General features: G+C 33.8%; 1 protein-coding gene across 2 annotated transcripts in view; it reads left to right on the forward strand.

The window, feature by feature from the left end:
- Positions 1-18,814, forward strand: part of COL24A1 (collagen type XXIV alpha 1 chain) — a 357,598-nt gene that overhangs the window by 256,758 nt on the left and 82,026 nt on the right. For both annotated transcript variants that reach the window (XM_031969393.1, XM_031969394.1), the window contains 5 exons: positions 7,064-7,117; positions 8,731-8,838; positions 12,778-12,831; positions 13,097-13,150; positions 15,141-15,197. In XM_031969393.1, the coding sequence (XP_031825253.1) occupies positions 7,064-7,117; positions 8,731-8,838; positions 12,778-12,831; positions 13,097-13,150; positions 15,141-15,197 (327 nt within the window). The remainder of the gene's footprint in view (positions 1-7,063; positions 7,118-8,730; positions 8,839-12,777; positions 12,832-13,096; positions 13,151-15,140; positions 15,198-18,814) is intronic.

Raw genomic sequence — 18,814 nt, forward strand, 5'->3', positions numbered from 1 at the left:
ACATAGATATAGATAGGTATCATTTAGCATTTTTAAAGGAAGGAGGAACTATTAACAAAAGCAAAAAAAAAAAAAAATGGGGAGAGGGGGTCAGGAGTCACAACTCCCAGAACATGGAGAAGTCCTAATTTATTCTGTATGAGAACACTACATGATCAAAGGTAGCAAAGGTTGATAAAGCATTTTACAATATCATTTCATTCGACTCTCCCAACTAGTCTGTGAGCTATCTTCATTTTATAGATGAGGATAGTGATTTGTTTCAGATACAAAACTAGATTTTGACTCAGGTCTTCCTAAATTTAGGTCCAGGATTCTATCCACTGCACCACCAACTTGCCTCATTTATTTTCTATCAATGCTATATTTACTTAATATTTTCACTGCTATAGTTATTTTGATGGAGCCATGATCTTATCAATGTAGAAAGTCCTTCCTGACATTGCCATTTGCCATCCATCCACACTTTCTCATTCTGCTGAATTCTTCCATAAATCCCACATTAGAGGATGTAGCCAATATTCCAGCTGTCATCTTTTGGGTCTTTTGCTGTTTCTTGGATACCAGTGCAACACTCAGATTGACCATCTGTTATCTGTCATTCTCACTACTTAACCAGTTTTGAAATTATAGAAGTGTTCCTGTGGCTATTAATAAAACTTATTCTATCACCCAAATGTCCCTAGTTTGTGCTAGAATTTGAGCCTGCTATTTTAGTCTGCAAATACTCAAATGTCTTACAATAGATAACCCTGAATTTAAACAGCCAGCACCTTGGAACAAAGATTGTTTATGAATGATTTGAATAACTAAGCAATCAATGAAATAAACAAACTAGCCTAGCTCCATGAATAAAGTTTTACTAAGACTAAACAAAGCAACAAAACAAATTTTCTCTAGATTTATATACTCTAGCTCTGGCAGACTACCAAAGCCCTTCACTCACTCCCCCTCTATCTTTCTGTCCCTGTCTCTCTGACACATACACATTTGGAATAGTTGATAGACAGACAGACAGACAGACAGATGAGTGAGTGAGATACAATTAGAAGAAAAATCTCTTTATAAAGGATCCAAAGGAAATGTATTCTGATGGCTAAGAAAGAATTTAGAATGAGAAATTCTAAGAATTGCTAAACTCTTTTAACCTTAAATTTTTAGTAGGCACATTTCTGGCTTTTTCCTATTTGCTTCAGATTCCCAGTGAACTAAATACACCATCTTTTCTGATGCCATTGGGGGAAAATGTAACATTTTAACGTTCTCCCATATTTTGAACCCAATTTTTGAGCTGGATTCCTAACTCTATTGTTTCTTAGTTATGTGGCCCTAAATGGAGAAATTAGCTTCTTGGATTCTCAGTTTTTGAATCTAAACAATAAAGTTAATGATACTAACACTTCCTACCATTATAAGATGTAACAATCCTTGGCTTTTTTGCAATTTAAATATAGTGAATAGTACTGTATCAAAGAGTGCTTTGTGAATATGTTATTATCAGGAAAAGAGGAAGGAGGTTTAGTGTGATAGAAAGTGTGCTAGCCTGAGAGTCAAAAGAACTGATTTTGAGTTCAAATCAGCTATTTACTAAATATGTCTTTTCAGACAGAGACCCTAAGTTTTGTTTTGTTTGGGTGGACAATTGGCCATAATAATAACAGTAAAACATGTCTTAGCACAGCAGCATTAGATAAATAGAAGAGGCCATTGTATCTATAAGCATCTCTGCAGGTTATTTGGTGACAGTATTTAAGCATAATGTTATCTATGGTTTTTTTTAAATTTTTATTTATTTTGTTAAATATTTTTCACTTGTATCTTAATTTGGCTGGTATTTTAATTCTTAAGCACTATGTTCAAGGAACTGATCTAGATATTTATATCCGTATTCCTGAAATACTGATATATTTCTATGTATCTATATCTATATCTATCTATATATATATATACATGTGTGTGATGTCCTAAATATCTTCGATGCAGTTTTAAGCCATTAAATCTAAAAAAATATATACCAAGACATTTGGGATACCTGGTCCCCAAGAATTTTATTTTAAGCAGAATTGAAAATCTTATTAAAAAGTTTGTCAGTGGATCAAAGAATAATCCTAAAGTTAATGCAATCATTCTTTTAAATTGTAGAGGTAGAGAGTTTAGACAATATGTCCCCTAAATTCAGGAGCCTACAGGGATCTAGCTAGCCAAACTCAGACGTTTAGGATGTGAGTCAGTTCCTCCTGTATCTGTTCATTCATTTAAAAACTATTTATTGAGTGCCTATTATGTACAAAGCACAGCAGTAAATCCGACTTGTTTCTTTTCTAGACCTCTCTGGAGCATGTTAGTCTTTGAATGACAAATGGGAATTTCCATCCTTGTTTCTAAACAATAAAATGGATATAATAGAGAACAATATCTTTTCTAGCCTGACTAGTACATACTTTCTTTACCCAAGTCTTGATTTATATGTTGACTTATCACTCTATAAACAGAGGCCTCCTCAAAGCTTCTATCTTCTTTCTGGGCACTGCCATTCTCAGTGATCTCATCCACTCACACATTTTGCCTTGCAAGTCTGTGTAGTTAACTCCTACTTATATCTGCAACCCTGATGTCTCTTGTAAGCTGTAGACTACAATTTCTAACTGTAAGCCCTTCATCTCCACATAAATAGTTCTCTTCTATCCCAAACTTGTAATTTCCCAATGGATTTGTGATTTCATCACTGTGATGAATTCCCTCCAATGATAAAGATCAAAAAACCTGATTTATATCTGTTAGTTCTCTGGAACTTTTGTCCTTGTCCTACCATAAATTTGACAGAAGGGACCCACCCAAATTACTGGAAACCTTCTACACTTTCTCTTGAAACTGTAAGAAATCAATGAAACAGTGGGCTATTTCCCTCACCAGATAAGCAACCCACACTTTTTTATCTAACTTTATTGATAATGTCCTTTATAATAATCATAATAATAGAAAAATTTGAAAAAAATCTCAGAATCACAGAATTTATAAAATGAAAGGAAATTTGGCAAGCAAAAGGCATCTCAACTATGAAATATCCAACAAGGTATAATCCAGATTCTGCTTAAAGATTTTCAAGAAAGAAGAACTCATCACCTCTTGAATTAGGGCATTCTATTTTTGAACTATTCTAATTGATAGGAGATTTTTTTTATTGACATTTACTCTAAAGTTTCCTCTTTATAGTTTCCACTTGTTCCTTCAAATTTCGATCTCCGAGGGTGGAAAAAAAATCTATGTAATCCTTCCTCTGAGTGACAGTTTTTCAAATACTTAAAGACATGTCTCCAAAATGCCATCTGCATATAAAAAAAGAACTATGAAGATTGAATGCAAATCAACACATGTTATATTGATTTCTTTTTTCAGTTTTTTTTTCCTCTTCTATGGTTTTTCCCATTGGCTCGGATTTTTTTCTCTCCCAACATGATTTATAAAGCAATGTGTATTAAAATAAATAATTTTTTAAAAATTCCCCCTAAAATAAATTATGTCCCTTTACTTCTCAAGCCTTTTCCTCTCCAGGCTGGATAAGCCTAGTTCCTTCAATTGATTCAACTTAAAGCCCTTCACTACCTGGTTTGTCAGGATATTTCCAATCCTTGGTGTCTAGAACTGAATTCATACTCCAGCTGACTTCTGATGAGAGCAGAGTATACTAGGACTATCACTTCCTTGCTCTTGGCAGCTAGATTTCTTTCAATGTAGGCCCAAATTACATGAGCTTCTTTGAACTTTGATACTGTTGACTCTGACTTCACTTGATGTCCACTAAAACTCATAGATCTTTTTTCAGAATTGATTATTCATGCCTTCCCCAACTTAAACTTGTTAAGTTGATTTTTTTTATGCCCAAGTACAAGACACTAAACTTATTCCTACTGAATCTTATCAAGATCCTTTGATCGTGTCTTTCATTTGTTAGGCATCCCTCTCAGTTTTGCATCATTTACAAATCTGATGAAAATATGATCTCTGTCATTATTTAGACTTTTGAAAAAAAAAGTTTAGACCTATACAAGGTCAAATATAGATCCCTCAAGTAATCTATTAGAAACATTGAACCATTAATGACTTTTTGAGCCTGGCCAGCCTTTGACCTGTCTGTTTAAAGTATTCTCATAGAATCTATGCATCTTCATCTACTCCACAAGAATAAGATAGGATACTGTATCAATTGCTTTGCTAAAATCTAGAGAATAACTCCTTCATCTAACAGGCTAGTAATACTATCAGAAAAAGAAATGAGAGAAATGGCTTGACATGACCTATTCTGAATAAAGTTATACTGGCTCTTTTGAATTACTGCTTCTTTTCCTGGATGTTCACTAATAATTCAGTCTAGAATTTTCCCAAGGATTTTAATCAAAGCCCTGAGTCTAGAGTTTATAGGATTGTTCTCTTTTCTTTTTGGAAAATTGGAGCAATTTTTCCCTTCTTCACAATTCTTTTTTGGTGACATGTTTGTTATACCACCAGTTCGTGCCTACCATGTCCCTTCTGTTTGTCTCTTGAGCAGTCATTGACTTTTCTTTTTTGGATATTATAATGTCCCATGGCTCATAGCCATAGTAGAGCCCTGAAAAAATATTGCTGTTGAAAAGGTGGGTTCTTGTTTCCATGATAAGCTTGATGTCATTTAAGAATTTTATAATTTTCTGAAGACAATCTAGTCTGTTCTCCATCTACTTCATTCTGGACCCAATACGTTGTCCATTTGTGTGGTCCATCCAATATGTGTGTTCTGTGTGTGTTTGTGTATATATTTAATCACATATCATGGCCTGCATTATTCATCCACTTGGTTTTTCCTGCATGGATAATTAAAATCATTTGATTGAGAATGTATCTCATTTAGATGCTTATGGAACATAAAGCAATCAATACAAAGTCACTTATCAATAAGAGCATCTGGCCATCTATGGCTGGAGTTCTTAAACTTTTTTATTTGTTTCTTTCATGGATCCTTTTGTCAGCTTGGTACCCATGGACACCTTCACAGAATGATTTTAGGGAACCTAGAGATTTGAATGAAATATTTTGGAAAAATATTTAACATTTATTTAAATAAATAAAAATACAATGGGAAGTAGAATATGTATGTGTACCTATATATGTACATACATATATATCAGAAAATATGACATAATGATTGAACCCTACCAATGGAAATGAAATAAATTCCACTAAAACCAAGGGAGAACATCTCTAATGTAGTCTAAGAAGAGATTCCCCAAAGTCTTCAATGATGTAAAATGGAACTCAGAGACAAGATAAGTTGGCTTCTTCTCTTTGTCTGCAATGTCCAAAGTCTTTCTCTTTCTTTTCTTCTTTTTCTTGTATCCAGAGACCTAGAATTAACATGGAACCACAAATGTTATCTTTCAGAGAAGAAAAAAAATATCTTCACCAATTAGGAGAATCACATATGGAATGCCCAGAAAACCCTAGAAATTGGTTAGAAATCCTTCTTCTCACCTCTGTCTCTGACGTCCTTCAAAAGTCTGCTCAAAGACAACGTTCTAATTGAGGCCTTTCCTGACCCTCCTTCCTTTGAATTTACCATGTAGCACTTTGTACTTTGTACTTAACTTGTCTGTCTCATTAGAAAATAAATTTTTAATGGTTGGGACTTTTTTTTGCTTTTATTTGTATCTCATATATTTGTCACACAGATGCCTAGACATAGTAAATCATGTAATAATTGATTGATCTAAATCCTAATTGGTGTATAGTCAACTCAACAATAATTTATTTAGTACCTACTATTACAAGATCACTTACTAGTAGTTAAGGATACAAAAACACAGCCACAATTATTTGTCTTGGAAAGATTTACATTCTACTAAGAAGATCCAATATACACCCAGGTAAATATAGTACAAGGAAAACTGTGGAAGGAAGAATGCACTAAAAACTAGGGGAAAGCGAGCAAGATTTCACAGATGTAAAGCTTGAACTTGAGCTTGAGCTGAACCTTGAAGCTGAAGATAAGGATTCTGAGAGAGAGAGATGAAAAAGGAAGGTTTCTCAGGTATTGGGAACACCTTGTATGAAAGCATGAAGATAAGAGATATTTTTTTTCGTATAACAGCTGATAGTCTAGTTTGGCTGAAATGTAAAGTTCTTGAAAACCACTACTACCAATAAAGTAGAAAGGTATGAGCCTTAAATACCTGGCCAAGTCATTTGTATTTTGTCCTATGAGCAAATGAGGAGTCATGGAGTTATTTTGAATGGAAGTAGAATTGTCAAAAGGCAGCTAGATAGTTCTGTGAGTAAAGAACTGGACCTGGAATCAAGAAGATCTGAGTTCAAATGTGGTTTCAGATACTAACTGTGTGACCCAGTACAAATTGCTTAAATTCTGTTCTTCTTAATCCACTGGAGATGAAAATGGCAAACCATTCTAAAATCTTCACCAAGAAATCCTTATGGATAGTATTTGCTGTTCTGCAGTCCATGAAATCACAGTCGAACACAACCATAAAAACTATGTTCCAACCTGTACTTTAAGTTCCAATATCAAATGAGATTTAAATTCAAGTAAAAATCAAGTCAATCAATCTCCCATCTGTAAAAATCTATAGAAAAGAATTTAAATTTCTAGTGAGATTTTTAAGGTGTTTGATGGCAAGCCAGAAATAATACTTCTTGGTTATCCTAGTACATCTAGCACTATATTGAACATATATTAAGTGCTCAATGAAGCTGTTAAGTTGGATTGTTCTCAATTGAACTGAGTTATAATCTTGCTAGTTAAAAAAGTGTGACCTACAAACAAAATTTATTTTCTCTTCAAGCTAAAGATGGTATCATTGCTTCTATCTGGATCATTTTTTAATCTGCAACTTTCATTATGCTATCTGTTTAAATTGCTCTTGTAACCGTACACAGATTATGTTGCTGAAAAGTTTCCAACTTTCATAGAATTGCCAACACTTTACAGGGATTTTCTAACATAAATAAGTAATGAAAAAATCCTATATAGCCTTTTACTTTATTCTCTGTTTCTTCTTCCTACCTAAATAACTAGGGACCAGAAGGAGCTGTTGGAAATCCAGGTCAAAGGGGTCGCCCAGGCAAAAAGGTAATCTCTCACTTTTATATGTATTCGTCCTCCAAATTTTGTCTTCTTCCTATTTTGATAAGTCTAAAATTCCACAAGATAGTGCCATTTTTATAGTTATATTATAAATTTTTCCAATTCTTGGCCCAAGGACATTTATTACTTAAAAACTCTAGAGCAAGAGTTCAGATGGAAAGTGACACTTGAATAAACAAAGCCTTCATTTCAATTGGACTGTATAGCCAGCCCTTTTAAAATTTGTGAGTGATCATAACACTTTGCTCTGGCTTCTTTTCATTGATGACCTTCTTTTGATGCATCTTTTGAACTCACAGGTCCTGGGCATCAAAAGAACTGAAAAAAATCCAGTCAAGTTGATTTTGCTGCATGTTAATAGTTCTAGGAAAGGATGTAGTGGGGGAATTATATTGATTTAAATTTATCTTTGAATTATCTGTGGATTTCAATTCTCCATTACTTCATTGGCCTCAAATTGCAAGGTTAAGGATTAACTGTGTTCTTTACCAAAATGTGTTGAAAGTCAAGTGTACTTTCTATTGCAAACCCATGAGATGTTTTCCTGGTAAGAAAAGTAGATATGCTTGTTTAATTATTATTGTGTGCTGCAATGGAAAATTCATCTGAGAGTAGAATTGAGAGCTTTAGACTTTTGATTAATATTGAGAAATGTTTTTTTAAATCTGTTACTGGACCATATCCATCCCAGAAATATATTATATTTAACTTTAGCTTACCATATGTCCAGTTTTTAAAAGACTGAATTCTAGTATTTCTGCCAATACACATCTAGTCCATCTGCCACATAATCTTTGTTGGAATGGAGAAATGAAAAAAAATGAAACAAATCTCCATCACTGTTCTGGAACATGAAAATAACACCAGCCATGGGCTTTCTTTTCACCATTCATAACCATTGGGTCTAAAGTCATCACTAGAATTAGAAATAAAGTAGGATAACTTTGTTACTTGAGACTAAACTCCTGAGAAAAGACAATAAAACTTCATCCAGCATCTAAAATGGATCATGGACACTGTACATTTCTTCCTTCCTGGCTGTGGCCAAAGTTTAGATTTCCTTTGTATCCATTTAATTTTCCAGAAAGTGAAAAATGATATATATGTGTGTCTAAGAACAAGCCCATTTTCAGGCCAGGTCAGTCAGTATTACAGAAAATAGAAGATAAATTTCAAAGCAGTTTAAAATTACAATGATACATGCTTTTAAAAAGTAGTCAGTAGAAGACTTCATCACACCATTCTGTTTCTTATTACCCAATAACAGATGAGCCTGAGAACATACAATCGCATATCCTTGGTCTTCTTTAATTAAGTAGATGTCAATAACTTTGAAGCGTTCAGCTTTTCTAAAGCAAAAATTTTCCTAAAAAAAAGGTTTAATTCAAAAATGAACAGGAGACTTTCCTGGCTTGTTTTACCAAAATGAGTTTTCATTGCACCCTTCAAGCAATTTTTAAAAATGTAATACTAAGTTAAAGCAAAGTTTCTATTCTGAGAATTCTTCTGGGGTCATTTAGGTATGTGGTTGAAACCATTAGTTTTACAAAATATGAATTCATTCTTTCTCTTTTTTCAATCCCTAATGATACAAACAGGGAGAAAAGGGACAACTGGGACCAACAGGAGAAATTGGAAGCACAGGTGCTCTTGGCCAAACTGGGGAAATTGGTCCTAAAGGTGCCAGAGGAACCAGAGGTCCTGTGGTTAGTATTTGTTTATCTTTCAGGTCTATATATCTATAACCACAAGTGGAAAAGAAAATGTGTGTCTGTCTCCCTCAAGCCTCATCCCTTGATGAACTTTACAGGGATGGCAGCCTTTCCATTGAAAATAATCCACCTCTATGGTACAGGGAGCATTGTGAACATTCCACAATACTTGCATGGTTTAGTGGTTTCTGGATGTGAGGAATTGAAGGCAAAGGTCCCTTAACTAAAACAAGAAATAAATTATGAAGATAAAACACAAGCAGATTATATACTTTACAATCTAGAGAGGTACATTTACTTGCCTAGCACTGAAAGCCTGTTCTCTGAAATTAAGTATCTAGAAAACTATGTTGTCATTGTTGATAAGTTGTTATGAAAATAACATTCAATTGACATTAGGGTTTCTCAACATCTGTATTATCCCCAGGTCATTTTATTTTATGACATGATAAATCTTCCTAAGAATACAAGCCCATGACTCATCTTTTTCATGAATCTCCTTTAGGATGAAAAGAAGTATAGCACATTTCATTCAAGCCCATCACAATGGAAAAAAATATTGCCAACATTTGAATGAACTTCTGAAATCACAGTACAGTTTAGAAGAAGAAAAAAAATGTCCATGAGATTATACTTATCAGTCTTCTGTCTGTTTCAGAAACTTCCTAAATAATGTTGCAATGTTTTACTCGGTTTCTTTTTAAATGATGTAAATATTAGATCTTTCACTAAGATATTTGGAGAACATGCATGATGCATGATGCAGCACTTCTTAGTGCTTAACTTAGAAGTTAAGAACCTTTAACTCTATAAAGAGACTTCTAAAAAATCTTCTCTATCTTATGAGTCTTGGAAATGTCATGTCTATAATGTTTGAAAATAAACAGTTAAATCTAATACTTGCCATTCACAAAAGCTACATCTAATTCTCATAAGTAAACTAAGAACTAATTTTATAAAATGTTTCTACTTAACATATCTCAGATCAGAATTGGATCCTAACTGAATTATTACCAGTCTAATATCCTGCTAGTGGTGTTTCAGGGCGCCATAAGGAAGGCAACCCAGTCTACTAGAAAGAACCCAGAACCTTAGAAATCACTTCCCCACCCCCTTCACACAAAAAGCCAAAAACCCACTTCCCCACGCCCTTCACACAAAAAAGCCAAAACAGACAAAGAGACTTGCTAGAAGTCACTTCCAACTAAAGGAACTAAGATTCAATTCCAGATCTTCTGACTACAAATCTTTTATTACTACTGTTATTTTTGTTTGTCTTTCATTCTCAAAGAGGACAATAACATTAGGGAGGAGTGTATCATTATAGCACACTGCTCACCATCAGAAGATTTGCTGAGGTTCATCTTAAATTTGGATTCCTTAATTCCATCTGATTTCTCTTGATTTCCATTCATTTTTTCTCTCTCTCTAAATGGCCAATATCTCTTGATATTTAGCCTAACTTGGGAATAATGTGAGTGATTTTCCCAGAATTCCTACTTTTAAATAATCATTGTCTCCTTCAAAGGAATCTCTTGGTAAGACTATATGTGTGTATACAAAAATAGAGAGATAAAATATTTATATGGATGCAAATACATATATACACACATTTATCTGTTTCAATATATCTTTACTACAATTTCAATATACTTTGACTCAGAATCATTTTGGAACTCTTCTCAGGCTGCCTTCAAAGTATATATCTCATGCTTTGACTCATCAGTCAGAGATGGAATATGTTCATTCTTTGAGGCTGATTTTTACTTAGATGTAATCAAACATTACTTTGTGCCAAAAATGTTGAATTCAAAGACAAATCAAGTTCATTACCATTGTTTTGGTTAAAGGGGAGGAAAGAAGTATGCTTATAAGGTCAAGAAGTTTACATACTGGCTCTGACCACTTTTTTTTTTGTTTGTTTTTGTTTTTTTATTATTATAGCTTTTTATATGCAAAACATATGCATGGGTAATTTTTCAACATTGACCCTTGCAAAAACTTGTTTCAACTTTTCCCCTCCTTCCCTCCATCCCCTCCCCTGGATGGCAGGTAGTCCCATACATGTTAAATATGTTAAAGTATATGTTAAATACAATATATGTATACATATTTATACAGTTATCTTATTGCACAAGGAAGATCGGATTTAGAAAGAAGATAAAAATAACCTGAGAAGAAAAAACAAAAATGCAAGCAAACAATAACAGAGTGAAATGTTATGTTGTAGTCCATACCATTTCCCAGTGTTCTTTCTCTGGGTATCTCTTTCCTTCCTCCACTGTCATTATTTTAAAGAACAAAACATTTAGAATTACTTGGCAATCTCTAAGAACTTAAGCTCTATAAATTGACTTCTAAAAAATCTTTTTTATCTTATAATTCTTTGGAAATATGTTAATAACATTTTCAAAAAAGCAATTAAATCTAATATTTTGTCATAAACAGCTGATTTTCCATAAATTAAGAAGCATATAAATAGGAACATTTTGTAAAATGTTATTTTATGAAACTACTTATGTATCTCAGATCAGAATTCAATCCTAACTGAATAATTATCAGTTAGATATTCTGCTAGTGAAGTTTTAGGACACCATAATGCAGTAAGACAATGTTGTCTACTCTATTACTATCAACTAGAAGTCAAGATCCCTAGGATCTAGTATCTGGCCCCAAAATTGACAAATTTATAAAGTTAGGGAAATCTTTAAAGGTTTTGAATCTTAATTTGCTCCTTTGTAAAATGGTAATGATCATACATGTCTCACCCACATCTCAGTGGAGATGTATTAAGAATCAAATAAAGTAATCAGCATAAAAGTAGTTTGACAGTTTAAAACTCCTAAAAAACAATACATGGTAGTTTTTCCCCAATTTCCTGAACAATACTTCCAATAAGGGAGTAGCCTATTAATGCATCCATAAGGTAGGACTAGCTCATTGCTTTGTACATAATAATTTGTACATATAATTACTTTGCATTTAAGCAAGTAGTAGTTGGATTTAACAAGTGGTAGTTGAATTGAATTGAATTGGAATAGATAGCCCATTAAAAAATCACTACGAGATTCAGTGATTTATCTTCACTTAAATCAACTACCATGAAGGAATGTCTGCTCATTCCTACATGAACAAAATTCATCATAAATTCAACCAGATATGTCAGTATTTGAATAGACTCTGAGAAGGCTTACTTTCCTTTATCCTTAAAAACAAGCTCATGAAACCAAAAATTGAAAATCTTTCCATTCCAGATTTCTAATCTTTTTTTAATATTAAATTTTCTTTTTTACTCTGAATTTAACAGTGATTAACAAAAATAAGCATTCTGATATGTAAAAAAGAAGCATAAGAAACTTAAATTTGGTTATGTACAATTTATCTCTGAAATGTGTGAGGGAATAATTTAACAAGTCAGTCACAAAACTGTATTATGTATACATATCTCCTGCATTGTGGTTTTCTTTATATTTTTTAAACTGCTTTGATCATGCTCTTTTTTCATATGTACCAGTAGCCACTAACCTACTACCACCCCAAAGAGAAAAACAAGCCCTCTCTTGTTCTATATTTAGAACAGCAATATTCAGTGTTACACAATTGTATACCACCACAAACTGAAAAGCCTAGAAACCCCAAAACTAACTATTCCTGCTAATATCATTAAGGACACAAATGCACATACTAAGAAGTAAACCAAAACCATTTTTTCCCCACTTCTACAGTACAGAAAGAGTAGTTTGAGCTAAAATAAGAATAAATTATTATGTTTTGCTTGTACCACTCAAATTAGACATTATAAACCACACACACACATATACACACACACACATGCACACACACAAACACACAAAACCATGAAAAGAATAACATTTAGAGAATTTATGGAATTAGTTATATTTACTATCATTGATTTTTCATTTTGTTTTATAGGGAAGTTTAGGATTAATGGGACCTGAAGGGGAACCAGGAATTCCAGGATATATGGTAAGGATTTACATTATCAAACATGAAACTCTCTGTTTACAAATACTTATTTGTATTTGATAGATAGTGTCCCTAAGGGGAACATGCCCTGGAAATCCCCTTAGCAAACTCTAATGGCACAGGGAAACCTCATCATCTTGCAGAGCATATCCCTTCTGTCATGGAAGAATATAAGGTCTGATGACATGGGCATAAAACTGAATCAGACAAACCACTTGGAAGCAAAATCTATTATTTCTTTTTCAGTGGTTTTCTTCTTTCTTAGGGCCATCAAGGTCAACCAGGACCTCCTGGGTTGCCAGGACCTAAAGGAGAAAAGGTAGGTTCACTGGATTTCTGTCTCATTATTATCTTTTTAATTACTTAAGATTGAAATATAGAATTTATGAATTCTTATCCCTACTCAGCAAAAAATAACAGAAAGTTTCTCAAAAATCTCAAGAAGAAATTATATTCACACTGAAAAAATGTCATACCCTTTTAGTATATTCCTCCCTGTCATGTACACAAAGCCACATCTTATATACTACTAATTATTGTTCACATTCAGATTCTGAGTCCATTGGTGTTTCCCCTCTCTTTTCTTATACTGAGACTATTGGAGTTTTAGAACTGTGCCAATTATATATCTACATTTGCTAGAGCTCACTCCTCATTGATTCCTCAATGCAGATATTAATCCTTGGGAATTGATATTAGGATCCTGGATCCAAAGCAAAGGTTGTCTTTCCCTACTTTGACCTGTTTCTCACATATCCAACATGGAAGCAGTTAAAAGAGTCTCCATTCAGACCCCCCCCTTCATTCCTTAAATTCAGTCCATTGTATTAAACATCCACTGTGTGTGTGTGTGTGTGTGTGTGTGTGTGTGTGTAAAACCATTCTAACCTTCCTTCCTCCCCCACTCAACCTCACTCCCACAGTAACAGTTTGACACCATCATAGACACTCTTAGGAGCCAGATCTCATTATAATCATACCACAAACAGTGATGTGGTATAGGTGTGGGGAGAGGAGGGATGTAGGAGGAGATAATTGATGATTGAGGACTGCTTAAAGAATGTAAAACAAGAATAGTCTTCCCCCACAGCTGAGTGTCTTCTTTCAGGATTCTCATCCTCAACAAAAAAGCACCTTCCAAAAACTTTTAAATAATATACTCATCCAAATGTTAAATCAGACATTATTTGAAAGGGTACTTATTATTTCTTCAAATCTAGAGTTGGAAGAGATCTTGAAAGTTAACTAATCTACCCTGATCAGTTTATAGATGTGAGAAAACAAATATCATGGTTTTCAGTACCTGAGAGGCAACAGAGCATAAAATATAAAAAAGCAGGCTGCGAATGTAATGAAGGGGCTCAAGGCTCATCTCTGATACCTTCAGACTTCATGATTCAGGGCCAAGTCATGCTTTAGACAACTCTTGAAGGTTGTAGAGAAAGTACCAGCTTGTATTGGTAGGAAAAAATGTCTTCCCTACTAATGAGATCACTGTTCCAGTCCCTAGACCTATTCTTTGTGCTCCAGTTTATAGTATCATAGGCATGTCCTAGTCTCTTTTAGGTCCATTAATATCCCTTTCAAAGTCTACTAAATTCATTTCTACAAGTAAACAATCATTCAACAAGTTAAGTGTCTCTTTTATAAACAGCACTATGCTAGACCTTGAAGGAGTTAGCCCATTTAGATAAAGTCTTTGCACACCTGAATGTTCATGCTGATACAGATAAGGCACAAATACAACAATTATGATATTTAGCATCTTTTCATGTGGAATGATGATTTTTCACTATGGCACATGCCCATCAAGGATTTCTGGTGACTAAAGAGTAGTCATGACAGAGATTGATGCCATAGACAATCTTATGCTTAACTCTCAATATTACCATTTCTATGTAATTGATCCAGACCAGCATATTTTTTTTAATAATTATAACTTTTTATTGACAGAACCCATGCCTGGGTAATTTTTTACGACATTATCCCTTGCACTCATTTCTGTTTTGACTTTTCCCCTCCCTCTCTTTACCCCCTCCCCCAGATGGCAAGCAGTCCTATACATGTTAAATATCAGACCAGCATTTTAAATATGAAATATATATATCCACTTTTTGAGATTCCGTGGAAATAGAAGATGCTTTCTTTCTTTACAGGGAATTTTACTTCAAAGACAAAATTGAGCTATATCACTCCTGGGATTTAATATCAAAATAATTAAACTTTCTAGGGTGTTAAGGATTTTTTTTCAGAGTTGTGGGAGGGTTGGTATATTGTTTTCATCTCTCATGTCATCATTTTTCATTTAGGGTTATCCAGGAGAAGACAACAAAGTTCTAGGACCACCGGGGCCCCTAGGTGAACCAGTAGGTCTTGTTCTAAATACTGTTTTGATGGTTTTTTTTCCTAGAATAAAGTAAGATTCACCATTCTGACATCATCTTTCGATAGTATTTTCTTCATTTTATATATTATAGTTTGATCGAAGTTAAATGGTACAAAGGATAGAGACCAGATCTTGGAGCCAGAAAGAGTTGAATTTAAACCCTGCCTCAAATACTTACTATCTGTGTGAACCTAGGCAAGTCACTTAATCTCCTTCAACCACCATTTCCTCATCTCTAAAAAGGGGATAATAATAATACTTAAATGATAGGATTGTTTTGTGTCCTTTAAAAATGCTATATATTAACTAATTATTTTTTCCAGCTATCTTGGTTTTTTAATTTTTTTAATCTCTTATTTAATTTTTTTATTTATTTGAATTTTAATTTATGGAATAAAAGAATCATTTTCATAAACTAGTATAAAAAGGCAAGTGGACGTGAAACTGAAAATCTATTATGTGCAACTTGCTATTCCTTTTAAATATATGATAAAGTTATCATGTAAATTTATTTTTTTATTCCCTCTTCCTCCTGTCCTAGAGATGGCTACCATTAGACACAAATGTTTGTTGTTGTTGTTATCAGAGATAATAAAAACTCTTTGAAATGGGATTTTCATTCAAGTATTAGTAAAATGGGTAAATTTGAAAGAGCGACATAAGGGAAAACAGGCAATGTAAAAACAAAAGGTTTCAATTTAAATTTATTTGGGAAAAATGTCCACAAAAATGGATAGTTGTCTAACATGACAAAAACATTACAATTATATTCCACTTTAATGGAGGTATCATATACCCTTTTTAATGGAAACTATCGAGGAAGAAGATTATTTTAGAAAAGTTATGAAAATTTTGACAAAGATTTCATAATAATCAAATTGAAAATTTTTTAAAGTTCTCAGAAGTCTGCCCTTTTGTTTCTTTATGGTTTTATACCCATGCAGTGGAGAATAGTGCCAGAACTATTGTGACCACTGGCTGGAATCATAGGTTTATAGCTGGAAGGGACCTTAAAGATCATCCAACTCAATATTACCTTTTTGTAGATTAGGAAACAGAGGCCCAGACAAATGAACTTGTCTAAGGTCCTGTGAGTAGTGAGTTATCAGGACAGAATTTAAATCCTGGTCTTCTGTTCCAAAGACAGTTTGGTTTCTATTATATACCTCTCAAGAAACAAGATTTTATGGAACTCAGTCCTTTATAATCTTCTCTGTAGATCATTTAAAAACTGACTAAGTAGCCCATATTTATAGGATTATGCCTGGTTAACTAGATTAACTTTCTATTTTGTATTTCTCCCTCAAATTTCTCCCTACTTTATTCTAACCTCCACATGGTCACCAAAGTGATTTTTCTAACATGTAAGTCTGATAATGACATCCCTTACTCTATAAACTCCAGTGGTTCCTGATTACCTCTGGAACCAAATATAAACTCTTCTGTTTGACATTTAAAGCATTTAACAAACTGACCTCTTCCTACTTCTCCAGTTTTCTGCCATATTACTCCCCTTCTCATACTCTGCAGTTCATTACATCAACCTATTTACTATCCCTCAGACCTTTTGTTTCCTCTCCTCTCATTGTTCTTTCTTCCTAGTAGTCCCCATTCCTGGAATGCCTAACTTTCTCACCTCTATCTCTTGGAATTCCTTCTTTAAAACTTCAATCATATACCACTTCTGCAGAAGTCATTTTCTACCTCCCCACCTTCCCCAAACCCCCATCCAGAGATACAGCTAATGGACAGGATTGCTAGTGTCTTTCCATCCAAGGTTACCTTGTGCCTACTTTGGATGTATTTTGTAGATGCCCATAAAAGTATATGTCTTCCCTGGCTAAGCTCTAAGCAACTTGAAAGCATGGTTGTTCTTGAATCCTTAGCACTCAGCAAAGTGTCTGGTATTTAGTAAACACTTAAAAGCTAACAGAGTAATTCTTTCCCATTGGCCTTATGAGTTAGATAATGCAAGTATGATCTCTTATAATTGGCATGCTATCTAGGTATATGAGGATTAGTTAAAGGAACTAGGAATCTTTAGCTTGAAGGAGAAAAAAACTTGGAAATGTCTTCATGTATTTGAAGTACTATCATATGGAAAAGGAATCAGACTTGTTCTATTTGGATTTAAGAGCAAAATTAAGAGGCTCAATTTTAGGCTTAATATCAGGGAAAAATGTCTAATTCTGTTCAGCAAACATTTCTTAAGCACATATAGCCTGAAGGAACATAGGTAGTTAAGTAGCACAATGCATAGAGCTTTGCACCTTAAGTCAGGGAGACCTTGGTCAAATATGGAGAAAGAATCTACAAAATTAAGCAATTGCTCACTTATGAGTAGAGAGGAAAAAAGATATGAGGAAGAGAGAAAAGTCAAGAAAGATTTCAAGAATGGGAACCTGGATAATTGGAAGGATGGGGTATCCTCAGTAAAAAAATGTTTTAAATGAGAGAGAAGGATGGGTTTGAGAAGAAATTAAGATAACTGTTTTGGACCTGTTGAGTTTGAGATACTGGTGGGATCCAGGTGAAGATGTCCAATAGTTGTTAGGAGATAGGAAGGATTAGAGTTACGTATTTAAATTAAGAAGAGATCTACATAGAAATGGATGGATGAATAAAATATTTATTAAGCACTTGCTATATTCCAGGAACAATAATAAGCACTGGGGATTAAAATGTAAATAAGTAAGATAGTCTTCACCCTCAAAAGAGTTTATATTCTAATGGAGGAAGACTCCATTTAAGGATGCTGCAAAATAATAGAAGAGGAACAGTAGTCACAGGGGACAATCCACCATGAAGAGAGAAAAGAAATCCATAGAGTTGAAGCAAGAGTAATGTGAAGCATGACTGAGATCTTTCCCAGAAAGGTGATCCAAAAGAGAAGGTTACCAGTGAGGAAAAGAAGGACTTAGGAAGAAGGTTTTCCCAGGGAAATAATTAAGTGACAAAGAAAAGGTGAAATCCATAAGTAGACAAGATGAGAGAGAGATGAATCATAGCTAAGATTTGTCCTAAAATGGTAGTAGCTGAACATATGGAAGCTAAAGAGATCATTAACTGATATATATATATATGAGAATTTTGAAAAAATTCACACTCAAAAGGTTGGCTAAATGAATAACATATAGCAAAGAGGATCCAATTGGTTTAATAAATTTGTGGTGAACTCAACTGTCATGGTTAAATGACTCTTCAACAGCATTCAACAATACATCAGTTGATATGAAAAAAGTGAATGGTAGAGGTAATCTTGGATTAGAGCCTGACAATGTAATTTGTGATATGACCAAAAAAACAAAAAAATTAAAGATCAAGGATAATATAGTCAAACTAGTCAATCATAGGGTCAAAAATGTAAAGGAATTCAAGTGAGATCAATGGAATAATGGAATAGGAAAATAGAGATGAGTAGAAGATAGGTCACAGTGAGAAGAAAGGAGGAGTGAGGTAGAAAGCTAGATAGAAGCAATAGGGGATTAGAGAAAGGAGTTTCAGAATTCTGGCTCATGCAAGTAGTAATGAATGATGATGATTAAAAGCAAAGGTAGAATTGAAGCACAGATTATGAGATTTGAAGATACTGATGAA

The sequence above is a fragment of the Sarcophilus harrisii genome, chromosome 4, assembly GCF_902635505.1.
Source record: "Sarcophilus harrisii chromosome 4, mSarHar1.11, whole genome shotgun sequence".
NCBI classification, from domain to species: Eukaryota; Metazoa; Chordata; class Mammalia; order Dasyuromorphia; family Dasyuridae; genus Sarcophilus; species Sarcophilus harrisii.